The sequence below is a fragment of the Phascolarctos cinereus genome, unplaced genomic scaffold (genome assembly GCF_003287225.1).
Source record: "Phascolarctos cinereus isolate Bilbo 61053 unplaced genomic scaffold, phaCin_HiC Scaffold_3;HRSCAF=262, whole genome shotgun sequence".
Lineage (NCBI taxonomy): Eukaryota > Metazoa > Chordata > Mammalia > Diprotodontia > Phascolarctidae > Phascolarctos > Phascolarctos cinereus.
Window position 1 is genome coordinate 53,632,831 of NW_027555736.1, and position 14,863 is coordinate 53,647,693.

Below are 14,863 nucleotides of genomic sequence, written 5' to 3' on the forward strand. Positions count from 1 at the left end.
CAGGTAGTTTTTTATGTCTGCCAACAAGCATCTAATTGTGTACAGAGCCTTGTACCAGGGGGACTGAAAAAGGAAGATGGGACCTTCCCTTCGGAAGCTTCTCTGAAATTGGAAAGATGTTGTGATAAGGTTTTGTCAGTCCTCACTTGGCCTTATAACAAACTTTGAAAGGCCAAGTGAATATAAAATAAAAGTAAAAAAATAATTCTCTATTAGTATGCACTCGGGGAGGCGGAGAGGGGCAGCTATATGGTGCAGTGGATAGAGTGCCGGACATGGAAGGAGGAAGACTTCTCTTAGTTCGTATCTGGCCTCAAGACACTTAGTAAGCTATGTGATCCTGGCCTAGTCACTTAACCCTCTTTGCCTCAGTTCCCTCATCTGTAAATGAGTTGTTGAAGGAAATGGCAAATCACTGCAGTGTCTTTGCCAAGAAACCCCAAAATGGGGTCACAAAGAAAAGCAACTGAACAACAAAGCAAGCACTCCCTAAGCATGTACAGTGTGCCAGGCGATGTAAGAGGTGCTAGAGATACCAGTGAAAATGAAACAATATCTGGAAATTAAAACTCAGAATAAGAAAAGAACAGCCTCTTTCTGAATGGATTTTAGTCTTCTTTGCCACTGTTTTTGTGGAACCATATTCTCATGACTCTGAAGTTAAAAAAAGTTGACATGATGTAATACTTTCAGTAGAAACTTAGGGAGATCCCCTGTAGAATTTATGGCTAGCTTCTTCTAAGGGGAACTTTTCTGCTGAGAATATTGTTAATGATTATGCAAAGACTTAGCATGCTGAAAGCTTAGTGTTAGACCAAGTATTTCTACAGAACTATTTAGAATAATTTATTAAAATGATGTAAATAGTGATTATTAGAACCATGAAAAAAATCACCTACAAGCACATAATTATTGATATCATTTTAAAATAAAAAATTAGCAAAATTAGGGGCTTTTTTTTTTGCTTCTCACAGGGTTTCTTTAAAATCTCATAAAGCAATACAATTAATTTTGGCTTGTTACAAATCCACAAAATTAATCTGAATGCTCTGTTCATCTTTGATGCTCTTGTGGTCCAAGTTTTAAGTTAACATGCTAAAAAAATTTTAAAATGCAAGACCTAGAATTGGAAAATGCAAAGAGTGTGTGATTTGGGTTTTTTTTAACCCTGAGTTTTGAAAGTGTTGTCATCTCATTGTCATCCTTAATATTGAAAAAGTTCATTTTAGAGAAAACTGTAGAATTCAGGCCTTTGTTTCCCCCCTTTGCTTGGTCTGTTGAAGTCACTTCCTCTTTAATCTCCTTGCCCCAAGTTCCTCCCTACTCCATTCCACCCTTCCCACAGATGCCAGAAGGATCTCCATAGAATGCAGGGCTGATTGTGTCCCACCCCTACTCCTAAACTCCAGTGGCTCCCTGTTACCTGTAGGATCAGATATTTGGCATTTGAAGCTCTTCACAATCTGTCCCCTTCCTGCCTTTCAAGTCTTCTTACATTTTTCTCCCCTTCAACACACTCTAGCCTTCTTTCTATTTCCCACACACGCTCTGCTTGCTGCCCCCCGTTCTTTTGCCCTGGCTGTCCCCCCATCCCCCACCTGTGCCTCTTGGAATCCCTGGCTTCCTTTGAGGAAGGGTTCCTTTTCTGTATCAAGCCTTTATCATCCCCTTAGCTCAGGGATTCATAATCTTTTTTTTTTTTCTTGGCCATGGACCTCTCTGGCAGACCGGTGAAAACTATGAATCCCTTCTGAGCATGACGTTTTTAAATATGTAGGATTACAAATAAAGCCAGCTACATTGGAATATAGTTATCAGAATATTTTTTAAGAAAAGTTCACGGACCCCAGGTTAGCAACTTCTGCCTGAACTAGTAGTGCCCTCCCTCCCAAACTACCTTGTATTTTTTCTGTGTGTAGAAATGCTTACGTGTATTTCCATTAGAATGTGAGCTCCTTGAAGTTAGGAACTATTTCATCACCTTTCTGTTTCAGTCCCCACATAAGCACAGCTCCTGACAGGTAGAAGGTTCTGAAAAATACTTTTTAATTAAGTGATTCAAAGTGATATTTTTATTCTGTAAACATTTTGAGCCTTAGGTGAAACATATTGTAAATTCTCAATATTCTAAAGGGAATAAGATGAATGGATAATACTAAAAAGAAAAAAAAACACTAAATTTCATCTATTTGCTATTTTGTATTCTATGCCTCGTTTTTACTTCACTTTTCCATCTTATACGTTGCTTGGGCTAACATTAAAATTAGTTTGTGTTATATTTCCTAATCATAAACCACCTAATGATGGTGGAAGGGAATCCAGGAGTACGTTGTATTGCATTAAAAAACTTGCCTGAGATTAAAAATTGGTCACACAATGTGGCTAATAAACACTCGCATAATCGGAAGTTGTTTAGAGATGATTTTTCTTTCTCCTATTTATGTTTTTAATACAGTGATTCCACCAGTAGCAGAGAGCTGCCGAGTTACATCTGCTCCTGCCTAATTAACTCTGCTGGTTGGTGTCAGATGAGAGCTAATTTTGAGATTAAATTGAGAGACAGAGAGACAGAGAGAGAGAGAGAGAGAGAGAGAGAGAGAGAGAGAGAGAGAGTGTGTGTGTGTGTGTGTGTGTGTGTGTGTGTGTGTGAGTGTGTTAGGGTTGCTTGGTGGTTTTATACAGGATCAAAATGCAGTTTGCAATAATCATTTCATTTGCTTAATACTTTTGAGAAAACTGTCACTTTTTACCGAAATGTGACCAGTGTAAATATGGCTTATTTATAAACACCTGTAGTTTTGAATGAAAGATTAATGTGCACTTTTCTTAGATTAAAATGCTATGGCTTATTTTTATGGCATAATAAATGCTTGAGTATAGGCAGCCTTTGGGACCATGTATTTTATATGGGGCAAAATAAAGGAAGCTACTTGAAAATTAATGATCACATTATTTGTCAAAACTCCTTGACTTTCTCTGGTGAAAGCACTACATGCGTTTAAAATAAAGCATCTTGAATAAAAATTAAAGTTTTGCTGATGACCTTTCTTCTTCCTCATTCCTATCTTTTAATGCTGACCACTGTTATCCAGTTGTATCTGTTCTTTCCCCCGCCCCCCAAGAGGATATCAGGGATAGGAGCAAGTATATAGAAAAGCAGAGAAAATGATTTGTTTAGATGTCTTTTGAGTATTCTACTTACTTTCTGAAATCCTTAATTTAGTAAATGGGCCATAGAAGCCTGAAATAAATGAATAATGTACTAACAGGTGCTTATGACTATTGTTTTCTATGTATACTTGTGGATGATAATAGACATTTGCTAAGTTTTATTGGTATATTTTTATGCCAAATTAAAGTTTACTTTTTTTTCCCTTTGGGCAGATTTGTCTGAAGAACTGAAGAGTCTTCTGCTTTACTACAAGCTACTGTACTTTGAGTTTCGCTGCATCTGGTAAATCTCTCTTTACTCTTTTTTAAAAAAATTTAATTGATTAATTTTTAGTTTTCAACATTCACTTGCATAAGATTTTGAATTGTAAATTTTCTCCCCCTCCGTCTCTTCCCCCCTCCCCAAGACATCATGCTATCTCATAGAGGCTCTACATATGCATTCATAATAAACATTTTCACATTTTTACTATTTCTTTGTAAAGATATAATTGTGAGTCCTAGTTAGACTTATTAGTAGTTAACATGAGGAATTATTTTAATTTAGACTACAAAAAACATTTTAAAATTTAAAATTTGATGTTTTGTTTGTGAGGATACATTTATGGGAGTTCACCAATTAACCGATTGCCTTCTTATTTCATTATATTTTCATTTTTCATGTGATCAGAATATCAAAATTCATATGCTCCAAACCACTTTTTAATGTGTTTTGACATTAAGATGCTGTTTTTGGTAAGCGTATCCCCATTTCCTAGAAGTTCTATTTTATACAATCAAATAAAGTTATTTGTGATTTATGCAGAATATGTGATGAAAGATGAAATAATTAGTAGGATGCTGTTAAATTTTTGATTACATTTTTGCCTAAATCACTCTACATTGGAAAGTTTAGCTAGCTTTCTATTATAGACTATTGATAATATGAGAACAATTTGTATGTGATGCTCCATATATGTATTTGTAACATGCACATTATAATGGTTGAAAAATTTATTACTAAACAAAATAAATTCAAGCCTAATATTTATCAAAAACTGGGATACAAACATAAGAAAGGTTTTATATCTTCAGATGAGATGCAAAAGTATAAAGAATACTTAATATGTTTGATAGAATCAAGATGTAGTATAATCTCAACAGGTTAGGATAAAGGGACTTAATTATCAGAGTGAAATTTTACAGGGATGAAATTTTACAGGGATAAATATAAAGGCTATGTTAATATTTTAAAAATCAATTGTACAAATATAGGGGATGGATACTTGTATTAATAATTCATGTAAAGATACCTAGGGCTTTTATTGGCCACAAATTCATTATGAACTAATACTATGACCATTCTGCCTAAACAAAACAAAACAAAATTTAATGTGCATTAATAGAAATATTTTCACTGGTTCAGTCGAGGGAAGTAATAGTTCAGTTGTAGTGGTGAGGTCATTTGGACTATTGTGTTGAGCTCCAGGTACCATGTTTTGAAAGGGGGATTAACAGAACTTGAGTTCCCTAAGAAGAAGGAAGTCATATGATGTAATATGGGGGAGGTCACTGAAGAAAATGGAGCTGTTGAACCCAGAGGAGAAAAGACTTGGGACGAGGGGAGGTGGCTGCGAGAAATGTCTTCAGATTTTTGAAAGTCAGTCATGTGAAAAAAGTGAATATTCTTATTTTTTACTGACTCAGAGGTCAGAGCTAATTAATATTAATGACCAGTGGTTGTGTGGTGACAGCTTTTTACATTAGGAAAGGATTTTAGAGTCATCAGCAGAGCCTAGATTAGGTGTAGGCAAAACAGATATAGTCACCTAAGAGCGTAGCATCATCGGATATTTTAAGATGTATGCTTTGTAAATGCATGTATTTTAATATTAGACAATTCCTCTTTCTCTAGCGTGTCCGTATTTATTTTGTGACAAGTTTAGTCTCATTTGTTACAGTGAAGGCACAGAGTCTTTGGTAGATAGTAACACGCAGGAGGTACAATTTTCACACCTTGCTTTAGGTTTAACAGTTGCAGTGCTGACAGAATTTTCTCACAGTTAGAATGAGCTGCTTCACAAAGTAGTGAGCTCTCTGTCATTGGAAGTGTTCAACATTGGTTTCATGACCTTTTGTCAAGGACAGAGATGGAAGAGATTTGTTTATTGGGTAGTAGATTGAACTAGGTAACTTCCTGTGACCCTTCCAATGCCAAAGTTCTATAAATTTAAAGAAAAACAATTCAGATTTTAGTTTTGATTTATTCTAATAGTTGAGAGGTATAGAGAACTTCAGATACACATTTTTTCTCACCGTTTAAAGCTGATTTCTTTAACAAGTATTTTCCAGTTGATTGAGTGTATTTTGAGATCACCTCTAACTTCTGATCACACTTTGATTTTGAAGTGTTTGAAGCTTTGAACTTTCTAGCTGAGTAAAGTTTTGAAGACAGATTGTTTTTTCCTGTTTCATTAAAGCCACCAGAGATAATTTTATCTCTTTATTTTTATAAGGCCTCTTTCAAAGTATATTGACATGATTATTGATAGTTTGCTAACTGGATCAACACTTAATGATGTTTCTGAGAGTATTAACACACATGAGTATTATGGAGGTAAGTAAAAGCAAAATTGACCTCTGGTATCCTTGTTTGCCCTGAGCAATTTTACCAAAAAATGGCTTAGTGTAGTTAACCAGGAAATGAAATTAACCAGAACACTCAGTTACCTCAAAGTGATAAATAATTTAGGTTGTTTATTATTCTCAACAATAAGCCTGATTTTTCAACATGTGAACTAGAAGTATAAATATATAAACCCATGTCAATAAGACTTTGTGTTAACATAAGGATTCGAGGTTGCTATCAACTACAACTGGAGTTATGGTTATTTTTATAGATGTGTCACAGCCGTCTTACTACATTATAAGCTCCTCAAGGGAAGGGACGAGGTCTTATGTCAACTTTTGTTCTCTAAAACAATGACCTGCACATAGCAGTTGCCTGAAGATTTTTTAAATTGAATCACTTCTATGTTGTTAAAGATAACATGTTTATTATTATCTATGTATCTATATGTTTTGAGATATACAAATTGAGATATTACAAATATATTGTAATATACTATATATTACTATATATATACAATAATACACATTATATATTGTATACATTGTAAACCAATGTATACAATATACAATTAGGATCACAGCAGTGGTTATTTTGCTGGGGAGGTGGAGTATTCCTTAATAGTTATAAAAATAGTCATGTTGGTGTTTCTGACACTATATTTCATAGGATTGTACGTTTAGAGCTTTAACCAACCTTAGAGATCATCTAGTCTATACCCTCCATTTTATAAATGAAGAAACTGACACCTGGAAAGGTGAAGTGTTTGCTTTTCTTTTAATTTATGCTTTATTGAAATAATTTTCTTTTTTGCCTTTTAAGGTCTTGCTTTCCTGATTAAAAATGTTACTGACTTGAATCCAGTTTTTCCATTTGGCGAAGAGGAAGAAGAATTTTCGCATTGCCTATTCATGACCTTTTGAATCTCTAAGGAGGGATGTTTGTAAGATGTTGCTTCTCAGTGCTTGGAATCCTGTCAGTCTTTTGGTGGTAAATGATACCTACATTTGCAAGTATTGTTAAAAATTTAAGAACCTCTATGGGTAACTCTTGGCTGGAAGAAAGCATTTGTCAACCATGGTAAAACTTGCAAACCCACTTTACACAGAGTGGATTCTTGAAGCAATACAGAAAGTCAAAAAACAAAAGCAGAGGCCGTCTGAGGAAAGAATCTGCCATGCGGTATCGGCATCCCATGGCCTGGATAAGAAGACTGTCTCTGAGCAGCTAGAACTGAGCGTTCAGGATGGCTCTGTTCTCAAAGTCACCAACAAAGGCCTTGCTTCCTACAAGGACCCTGACAATCCTGGACGTTTTTCATCCGCTAAACCAGGCACTTTTCCTAAATCCGCCAAGGGGTCTAGGGGGTCATGCAACGATCTCCGCAACGTGGACTGGAATAGACTCTTAAAGAGAGCAATCGAAGGGCTTCAAGAACCGAATGGCTCCTCCCTGAAGAACATAGAAAAATATCTTAGAAGTCAGAGCGACTTAGCAAGCACCGCCAACAACGCTGCCTTTCAGCAGCGGTTACGCTTGGGGGCCAAACGCGCTGTGAACAATGGGAGGCTACTGAAAGACGGGCCTCAGTATAGGGTGAATTATGGTAGTTTAGAAGGCAGTGGAGCTCCAAAGTATTCCAACACTTTTCCATCTTCCCTTCCTCCTGTCAGCCTTCTACCCCATGAGAAAGACCAGGTAAGTGTAGAAAGAACGATAAAGACAGGTACTGCAGTTTGTTTAGTTTTAATTGAGAAAAAGGAAATGATGAGTTTGATAATTCATTTGTTTTTCTTTCTTTTTTTGATAGTTTTTTTATTCTAAAACTTGTTGGTTGATAAAATTGAACTAAATTATTTGAATTATATTTTAAATAGAAGGATATTTCACATGATTTTTAGTGTGTATATTTGTGGGATGGTGGGCATTGTGAGAGATCATTCAGGGTGGACAACATTCTGAACATCCAAGAGAGATCCTTTTCTTCTTTTTCTTTTATAATTACAGAAGCAGATTCTGTACAGTTTTTATTCTAGTAGAATTCTTAGATACTTCACTAAGTAGCTAAAAAAAAACCCTTACCTAAATCCTTCTGTCTCCATTTAAATCTATGTTTATTTTTGTCCTTTCCTCATTGGAACAAATTTATAACTGTTCGCTGTCTGTCATGTTGTATCTTTTCATATGTTTAAGAGTCAGAGGTTTTTAAACTGGGGTTTGTGAACTTGCTTTTTTAATACTTTGACTGCATTTCAATAGAATTAGTTTCACTTTTAGTCCTCTGTATTTTTGTTTTATACGATTACAAACATTTTTCAGAGAATGAGTCCGTACGGTTTCACTAGATTGTCAGAGGAGTCCATGACACAAGAAAGTTTAAGAACTTGCTCCAAATCAAATCTCTGGGAATTGTCTAGGCTTTCTCCATGCTGTAGTGATAACATGTATTCATGGTAGAATCCCTGTAACTTGATGCCAGAAATTCAGGTTTTTCCATTGGTTCTGTGGGGATTTTCTTTGAAACTTGCTGTTGAAAGTGCTGACATAGCCACCAACAGCCAAAGTAAAGTAGAAATCCACATTCAGGTAGCATTGTTCCAAATTGTGGACTGTCCTAGGACACTTGGCTTCCCCTCCTCATCCTGTTGTCTATCTTTAGAACCGCTGTTTGCAGGAGATAGGCAGAAGTTGGAAAGAAATTCTTTTTTTTTTAAGATTAAGAAATAATTGGAGACTATTAGCAATATAAAGTTTTTATTTGTGGATTTTATATATCTTGTGCTATTTCTAGTAGCAAGGTAAATCATAGGGCAGTTCTTAGAAATTACTAAAATAATAATGCCCTGAAGTTATAGCTCCTAGAATGTTTCACACATAGAACTCCCCTTTACCATACCAATTATGTTTTTATAAAAGAGAAAGAAGCATACCATGAGGAAATTCTCTAAGGGAATCCAAAAAGATTCCTTCCCTGGCACATAGTGAGCTCTTAAAATGTTTATTTACTGACTGGATGGCTGGCTTGTTTATAGGTCTTGAAATCATGCCTTCCATCCTTACATATTTCAGCGTTTTAAAGTTAATGAACAAGAATTAAATTAAATTTTGTTTTTTAGGGGGAATGGGAGGTCAAGTAATTCCATCATAAGTTTCTTTATTATTGATTGCCCACATGACTGTTTGCTCCCATTGAGAATCACTTAATATGGAGCCGAGATTGGAGCCAGCACAACTTTCACATAGCCCTGTTATCATTTTTCTCCTTAACCTTAATTATTCTTTATTGCCATGCTTGTCATGCATGTCTCCATTCAGCAACTGCACTAGTGCCTTTAGTCCAAAGGAGAATTCATGGTGAGATGTGTACGCCTGCTAGTAGTAGTGTTCAATGGAAAGAATACTGGCTTTCACGTCAAGGGGCCTGGATTTGAGTGCTGTTTGCTGCTTCCTGTCTGTGTGACCTTGGGTAAATTCCTTCATTTCCCTGGCCCTCAGCTTCTTAATCTCTAAAATTAAGATGTTAAACTAGGTAGATGACCTCTGATTTAGCTCTAAATCTCTAATCCTGTAATGCTTTAAATCCTAAAATTAATCCTAAAGTTAAGTAATATATTCTTCACTTGCAATTATTACTTCTCTTAAAATAGTCTAGTTACTATTACTACATAATAACAATGCTAATTGGGAAGTGTGTTCTGTAATTTTGCTCTCTGGTTAACTGAAATTTGAGAATTTGAATTAATAAATGTTAACAAGGATCTAGGTTTTGTTTTTTTTTTTACAACTTAATAATGGACAAATGAATTGTTGAAATCTAATAAAGTCACTTTAGCTGCTTCCTCTTTTGTGGTATTTTACCAGGAGAGTTTGTTTAAAATTTTTTTTCCTGATCTAGTTAAAAGTTTTATTGATACATTTTGTTTCAGTACCACATTCACTTCCTGCTATACTACTCCCTTCCCCTCAGTAGTGCCTTCTCTTTTAAAAAAAAATCAGTGGAGCAAAACTGAAAGCACAATTATGACTTTAAGAACATGTAATTATTTACACTTAAAGTTTAATATTTCTTAACCCCAAAGAGGAAGAGTGTTTTAATATTAGTCATATACAACCAATGTAGATATTTTAATTATATCTGAATTCTGCTCTCTTTTACTTTATTGTGGTCATTGTATATATTATTCTCCTGCTTGTGCTTCTTCCCTTTGTTAAAGCAGTTTGTGTAACCTATTATCTCTGGATAATGAGTGATAAGTATTTAAGCATTATGCAAATAAATACTATAAATTTTATCTGGTGTCCCAAGTAAATATTTTGGTATCATAGGAAATACTTTCTTGCTCACATATCAAAACTCTGACATACTAGTTATTTGATTATACTTTGTGTCACTATTGCTTATTTTTCATTGTCATCAAGGTGGCAGTTTGAGAGGACTGTCTTTCTTTAAGAGCAGTGTAGTGTGTACTTTGTAGTTAGGTTGTGATGATGGCTGAGGTGCTAGAAATACCGGTGGAAGAATGATTGGGTCCATAAAGTCTTGAATCTGCATTATATAGTAGTAAAGTTATTGGGACACATGAAGGAACAGAGGGCCCCATGGGTACAAGACCCTCTTGTACACTGAGAGACCTTCTCCCAGCTCATTCTAGCAGCCAGTTGTCTTTCCATGAAGCCAATTCCCCAGCTAGGCTTGTCCAATGATTTCTTTTAATTTGTTTGATAGATAAAACTTTTCGTTGAAGGACAAAAGTATGTTTTTTGCAGTAGAACTTAACTCTTAGAGGGCAGGGAGTTTCATTTTTGGTTGTCACTTCCACTCTTAGAATGCTTAATAAGTATTTGCTGAATTATTTGTTGAAGTCAGATTTTTTCACAGTGCCTGACTCAGAGGGCTAGAAGCGCTCTCTCTTTACCTATGAGTCTCACGTGGTACTTATTAAGTTTTAAACTTCATGGCTGCAGTGAGCTAAAGCAGGAAACCAGTAGGAAAAGGAATAAATCTGTGACCAGTTAGGTATAACAGCATTATCATTTTTGTGCATCATTGGATTAGGTGATACACAGTGCAAGCTAAAACAGACAAAAGTCCTTGAATCTCTAAAAATATGATAGCAAATCTTGTGCTTTAGAGTTGAACTTAGGTAGTAAACTCATTGACTCCTTACTATATAATCTTGGCTTATTAAGGGAACTCCTAAAGGAGAGGGACTTAATGTGATTTTGTATTTCTTGAGATTGTAGAATTCAAGTAAACTTGAGTACTGAAGACTTTGGGGGAAAAATTGATTAGAGAGGGGCTAATATCACTGTAATTTCTGGAATTGTGCAGAATCCATGTCGTTTTGTTATAAAGGACTCTTGTATATTTTACCTCATTAAGGATATCTTGTTAAAATTTCTCATCTGCAAATTTTGGTGTATTTTCCAGTGTTACTCTCAACACGAAAATTCCCATTCAAGACTCCGGTAGTTGAAAAGGAATGATAAAAATAATAGCTGTCATTTTTATGCTCCTAAAAGGTTTGCAGAGTGGATTATATACATGAACCCTTTTGAACCTTACAGTGACTTTTCAAGGTAGATATTACGAGTATTTTTATTCTCATTTTGCAGGTAAGGAAATCAAGGCTGTGGGCGTGCTTAAATGACTTCCCTCTGTTTGTTTAGCTAGTAAAGTATCAGAGGCAAGATTGGAATCTAGATTTTCCTGGTTCTTTACCATACAATAAATAGTACTTTTATACCACATATATGGTAATAAATAATATCCAAGTAGTGATTCCTTCCTCCCCCTCCAAATGCCTTTCTCTAAAAGGATGAGAAGACTGTATAAGGAGTTTAAGTATTTGTTTCTTAAACAGCCTTCAGACATTGTGAAGATTTTAAGAGTGGGAAATAGTAGTAAAGGAGATATGAGGTTGATGAGGAGAATAGATAAAAGAGGAGAGCAGAAGAGAATATGGCTTAGAAGAAACTGACAAGAAAATCACCTGACTTTGGGCTACTTCAGATGTATTAGGCCAATATTTTCTTTATTCTTATTACTTCATTATTATGCTTGTCCTAGAGTCCATATTGTCTATTAATATGCCTAGTGTCCTTTGGCTCATCACCCGTGGTTGAATCTCAGGGTTCATTGTCCTAGACTGCTGTGGGTTGTGTCCTACTAGAAGTGTATTTCTTACTTGATAGTGATTGAAAGACTCAGTGTTGTCCTTGGATGACTTGAGACACTTCCGTTTTCCTTTACGTTAGTTTTTTTTTTGCATTGCAGGTGCCACACCTTTAAAAGTCTGTAGTACCTCTGTTGAAAATTGCAGGGAAAACTATATAGTTTTATTTTGTAAAGGTTCTCCAGACACAATAGTCAGAATGATGTGAATTTTCAAATTGGCAAAAGTCAACTGCTGAATGACTAAAGGAAGGTCTGCAGAAATCTGTTAAATTGTGAAAGGCAAGATAGATCAAATACTTAACTTTCTTTGCTTCGGGGAAAACTGTTTAGTTCATATTTTTCCTATAATTACATAAACTTAAAAATTTATGTAAAATGGTACATGAGGAATTCTCTTGTGTGCATGTAGTTCTAGTAGAGTCTTTTGTTTGGGGTGGGGGCGTTTGGCAATGGCGTTAAGTGACTTGCCCAGGGTCACACAGCTAGTAAATATAGTTGAGTCATTCTTAAGCAGGCGGTTGGACTGTATCAACTATTAAGTGTTACCAGGTTAAGAAATAGCTAAAATTAAGAGCGAATGACTATTTTATTGCACACTGAGTCACAACAACTTTTTCCTCCCTTGAGCTTTTGTCAAGATTGGGCATGTTTAGTCTTCTAATGAAGGAGGCTTCTCATATCTTATTTTAACTGTTAAAAGTATGTTAACCATTCTTTTTAGCTTTGTAACTCTTCAACTTATTTTGACACTCTGGAATTTTTATTCAGTATAAAGGCCTATTTTGAATAAAGCAATAGATCCAAGTCTGTGCTTTGATTTCCTAAGAAAGATGGTGTTTTCTTCCATATTAGAGTTAAATATTAGAAGGTACTGTGGTTAATGAGGTTGTGCCTGCCTGCTTGCTTGACTTCTAGATCATTTCCACAACATTCACACTTTTGCTCCTTTGCAGTCTACTGATACATTTAGTGGAAGACATTGTTTACCCTTTCCCTTCAAAACATATGTGTGTGGCACACCTTTATGTTTCTTGGCATCTACATCTGCATTCTTTTTATGATCTTCCCTTTGTATATTGTTTCTAATGTACTGGAAAATCTGGTTGTCTTTTGTATCAGATTTTTTTGTAAATTGAATCACAGATATTTAAATTGAATGCAAAGTTCATGATTTTTTTTTTGCTTTAATTTTTTTTGATGTGAGAGTCAAATTCCACAACAGATTTTGTGAGAGTCAAATCAGGATCTGAAATGCTGGTCTTCTCAAATGTTTTAGCTCTTAAATTTATTGAGGTTTTTAAATACACAAAAATAAAATACGTCTTCTGAATTGAAGTTAACACAAGTTGACTGTGTGATTTGGTTGTGACATTATAAATTAGTTATGGCATGAGGAAAATGTTTTTATTTGAATTAGTATGATAATTCTATTGCTCTTGTTCTGTCTTTTCCAAATAAGACACTCCTGCTATTCCCAACTCCTTTCACCCTTACAGATTTTAAAATTTGTTTCTTGTTATATGCTATCAGTAGAATAAGACATATTTCATCAAATTAGTTAAATTAAAAATAAGTACATGTATAGAATGCTTGTTTATTTTAAAAAAATATATTGAAAAATCAATAAAACTTACATTACAGAAAAGTAGAAGCTATCATTTTTATTTCCTTGCATGATATATTCAGTATTATTATTGGACGAGACTCTAAAATCATAAAATCAGTTATGGGTTTCCTTTCTTACACCACCCTTTAAATTTCTTGAGAAAATAAAAACAATACTGTAGTGTACATAAATTTCAAGAAATTTGTAGTAATCTAACAAGTATTTAGAAGTCATTAGTTTTACTTCAAAAGCCAGTTTTGTTCATATGTCCTTTTTCTAATTTGTTTTACTTTTTGATCTTTGATAAACCAACCTCAGTTTAGTTTGCTTAACAAATTAAATTGCTTAATAGGTGTTGATTTTGCCTGTATTAGTTCACTTTTACAAGAAATAGCATAGGCATATATAGAAACCTAGCTAGGACTTTGCCTGTCTGTAGTAAGACAAAGCCATTTTGTGATAGCAGCTGGTTTTCTTCGAGAGTCCCATTTTAGCCCCTCTGTCCCATTAATGAATTCCATTACAGTATGTGAAAGATTATTTTAGTTCTTGTTGCCTCTGAAGCAGGTAGAATTTGCATTCCCCCTGCCAATCCCCTGTGCCTATTTTGTACTGCAAAAACATAGATTTAAGGAAAAGGGTATAATTTGCAGAAGTGGCCAAGTGGAAGTCTATGTTTTTCTATAGTTCAAATGGAAAAATGGAGGTATCTCATTAAATTTAAACACTTCCCTCTGTCACTTATGATGATAGCAGTTTTCCTTATCTTGAACCAACAAGCTTTAATAGGAAGAACAGCTTAACTGTGAGTGTTTTCTAAGGTTCTGTCCTAGACCCTTTCTCCTTTCTCTCTATCCTCTCTTGGTGACCTCATCAGTTCCAGTGGGTTTCAATATCATCTCAATGCTGATGACTTCTAGCTCTGCATATCCATTCTCAATATTTTCCCTGAATTTCAGTTCCACATCAACAATTATTTATCAGGCATTTCCAACTGGATGTCCTGGAGATGTCTCAAACTCGGTGTATCCAAAACAGAGCTCATTATTTGTTGTTGTCATTCAGTCGTGTCTGACTCTTCGTGACCCCATTTGGGGTTTTCTTGGCAAAGATACTGAAGTGGTTTGCCATTCCCTCCTCCAGCTCGTTTAACAGATAAGGGAATGGGGTGAAGTGACTTTCCCGGGGTCACACTGTCAGTTAGTGTCTGAGGCTGGATTTGAACTTAGGAAAGAAGAGTCTTTGATTCCAGGCTTGGCACTCCATTCACTGTGCCACCAAGCTGCTGAAAAATTATTAT

General features: G+C 35.1%; 1 protein-coding gene across 9 annotated transcripts in view; it reads left to right on the forward strand.

Annotated features, from left to right (window-relative positions):
- The window catches only part of KAT6B (lysine acetyltransferase 6B), a 223,576-nt gene that overhangs the window by 13,052 nt on the left and 195,661 nt on the right, over nucleotides 1–14,863 (forward strand). For 8 of the 9 annotated variants that reach the window (XM_078150858.1, XM_078150857.1, XM_078150856.1 and 5 more), the window contains exons 2-3: nucleotides 3,385–3,454; nucleotides 6,602–7,477. In XM_078150858.1, the coding sequence (XP_078006984.1) occupies nucleotides 6,857–7,477 (621 nt within the window). In that variant the 5' untranslated portion in view covers nucleotides 3,385–3,454; nucleotides 6,602–6,856. Of the gene's footprint in view, nucleotides 1–3,384; nucleotides 3,455–6,601; nucleotides 7,478–14,863 lie in introns of those variants that run through there. The other variant, XM_078150859.1, reaches the window with a different exon arrangement.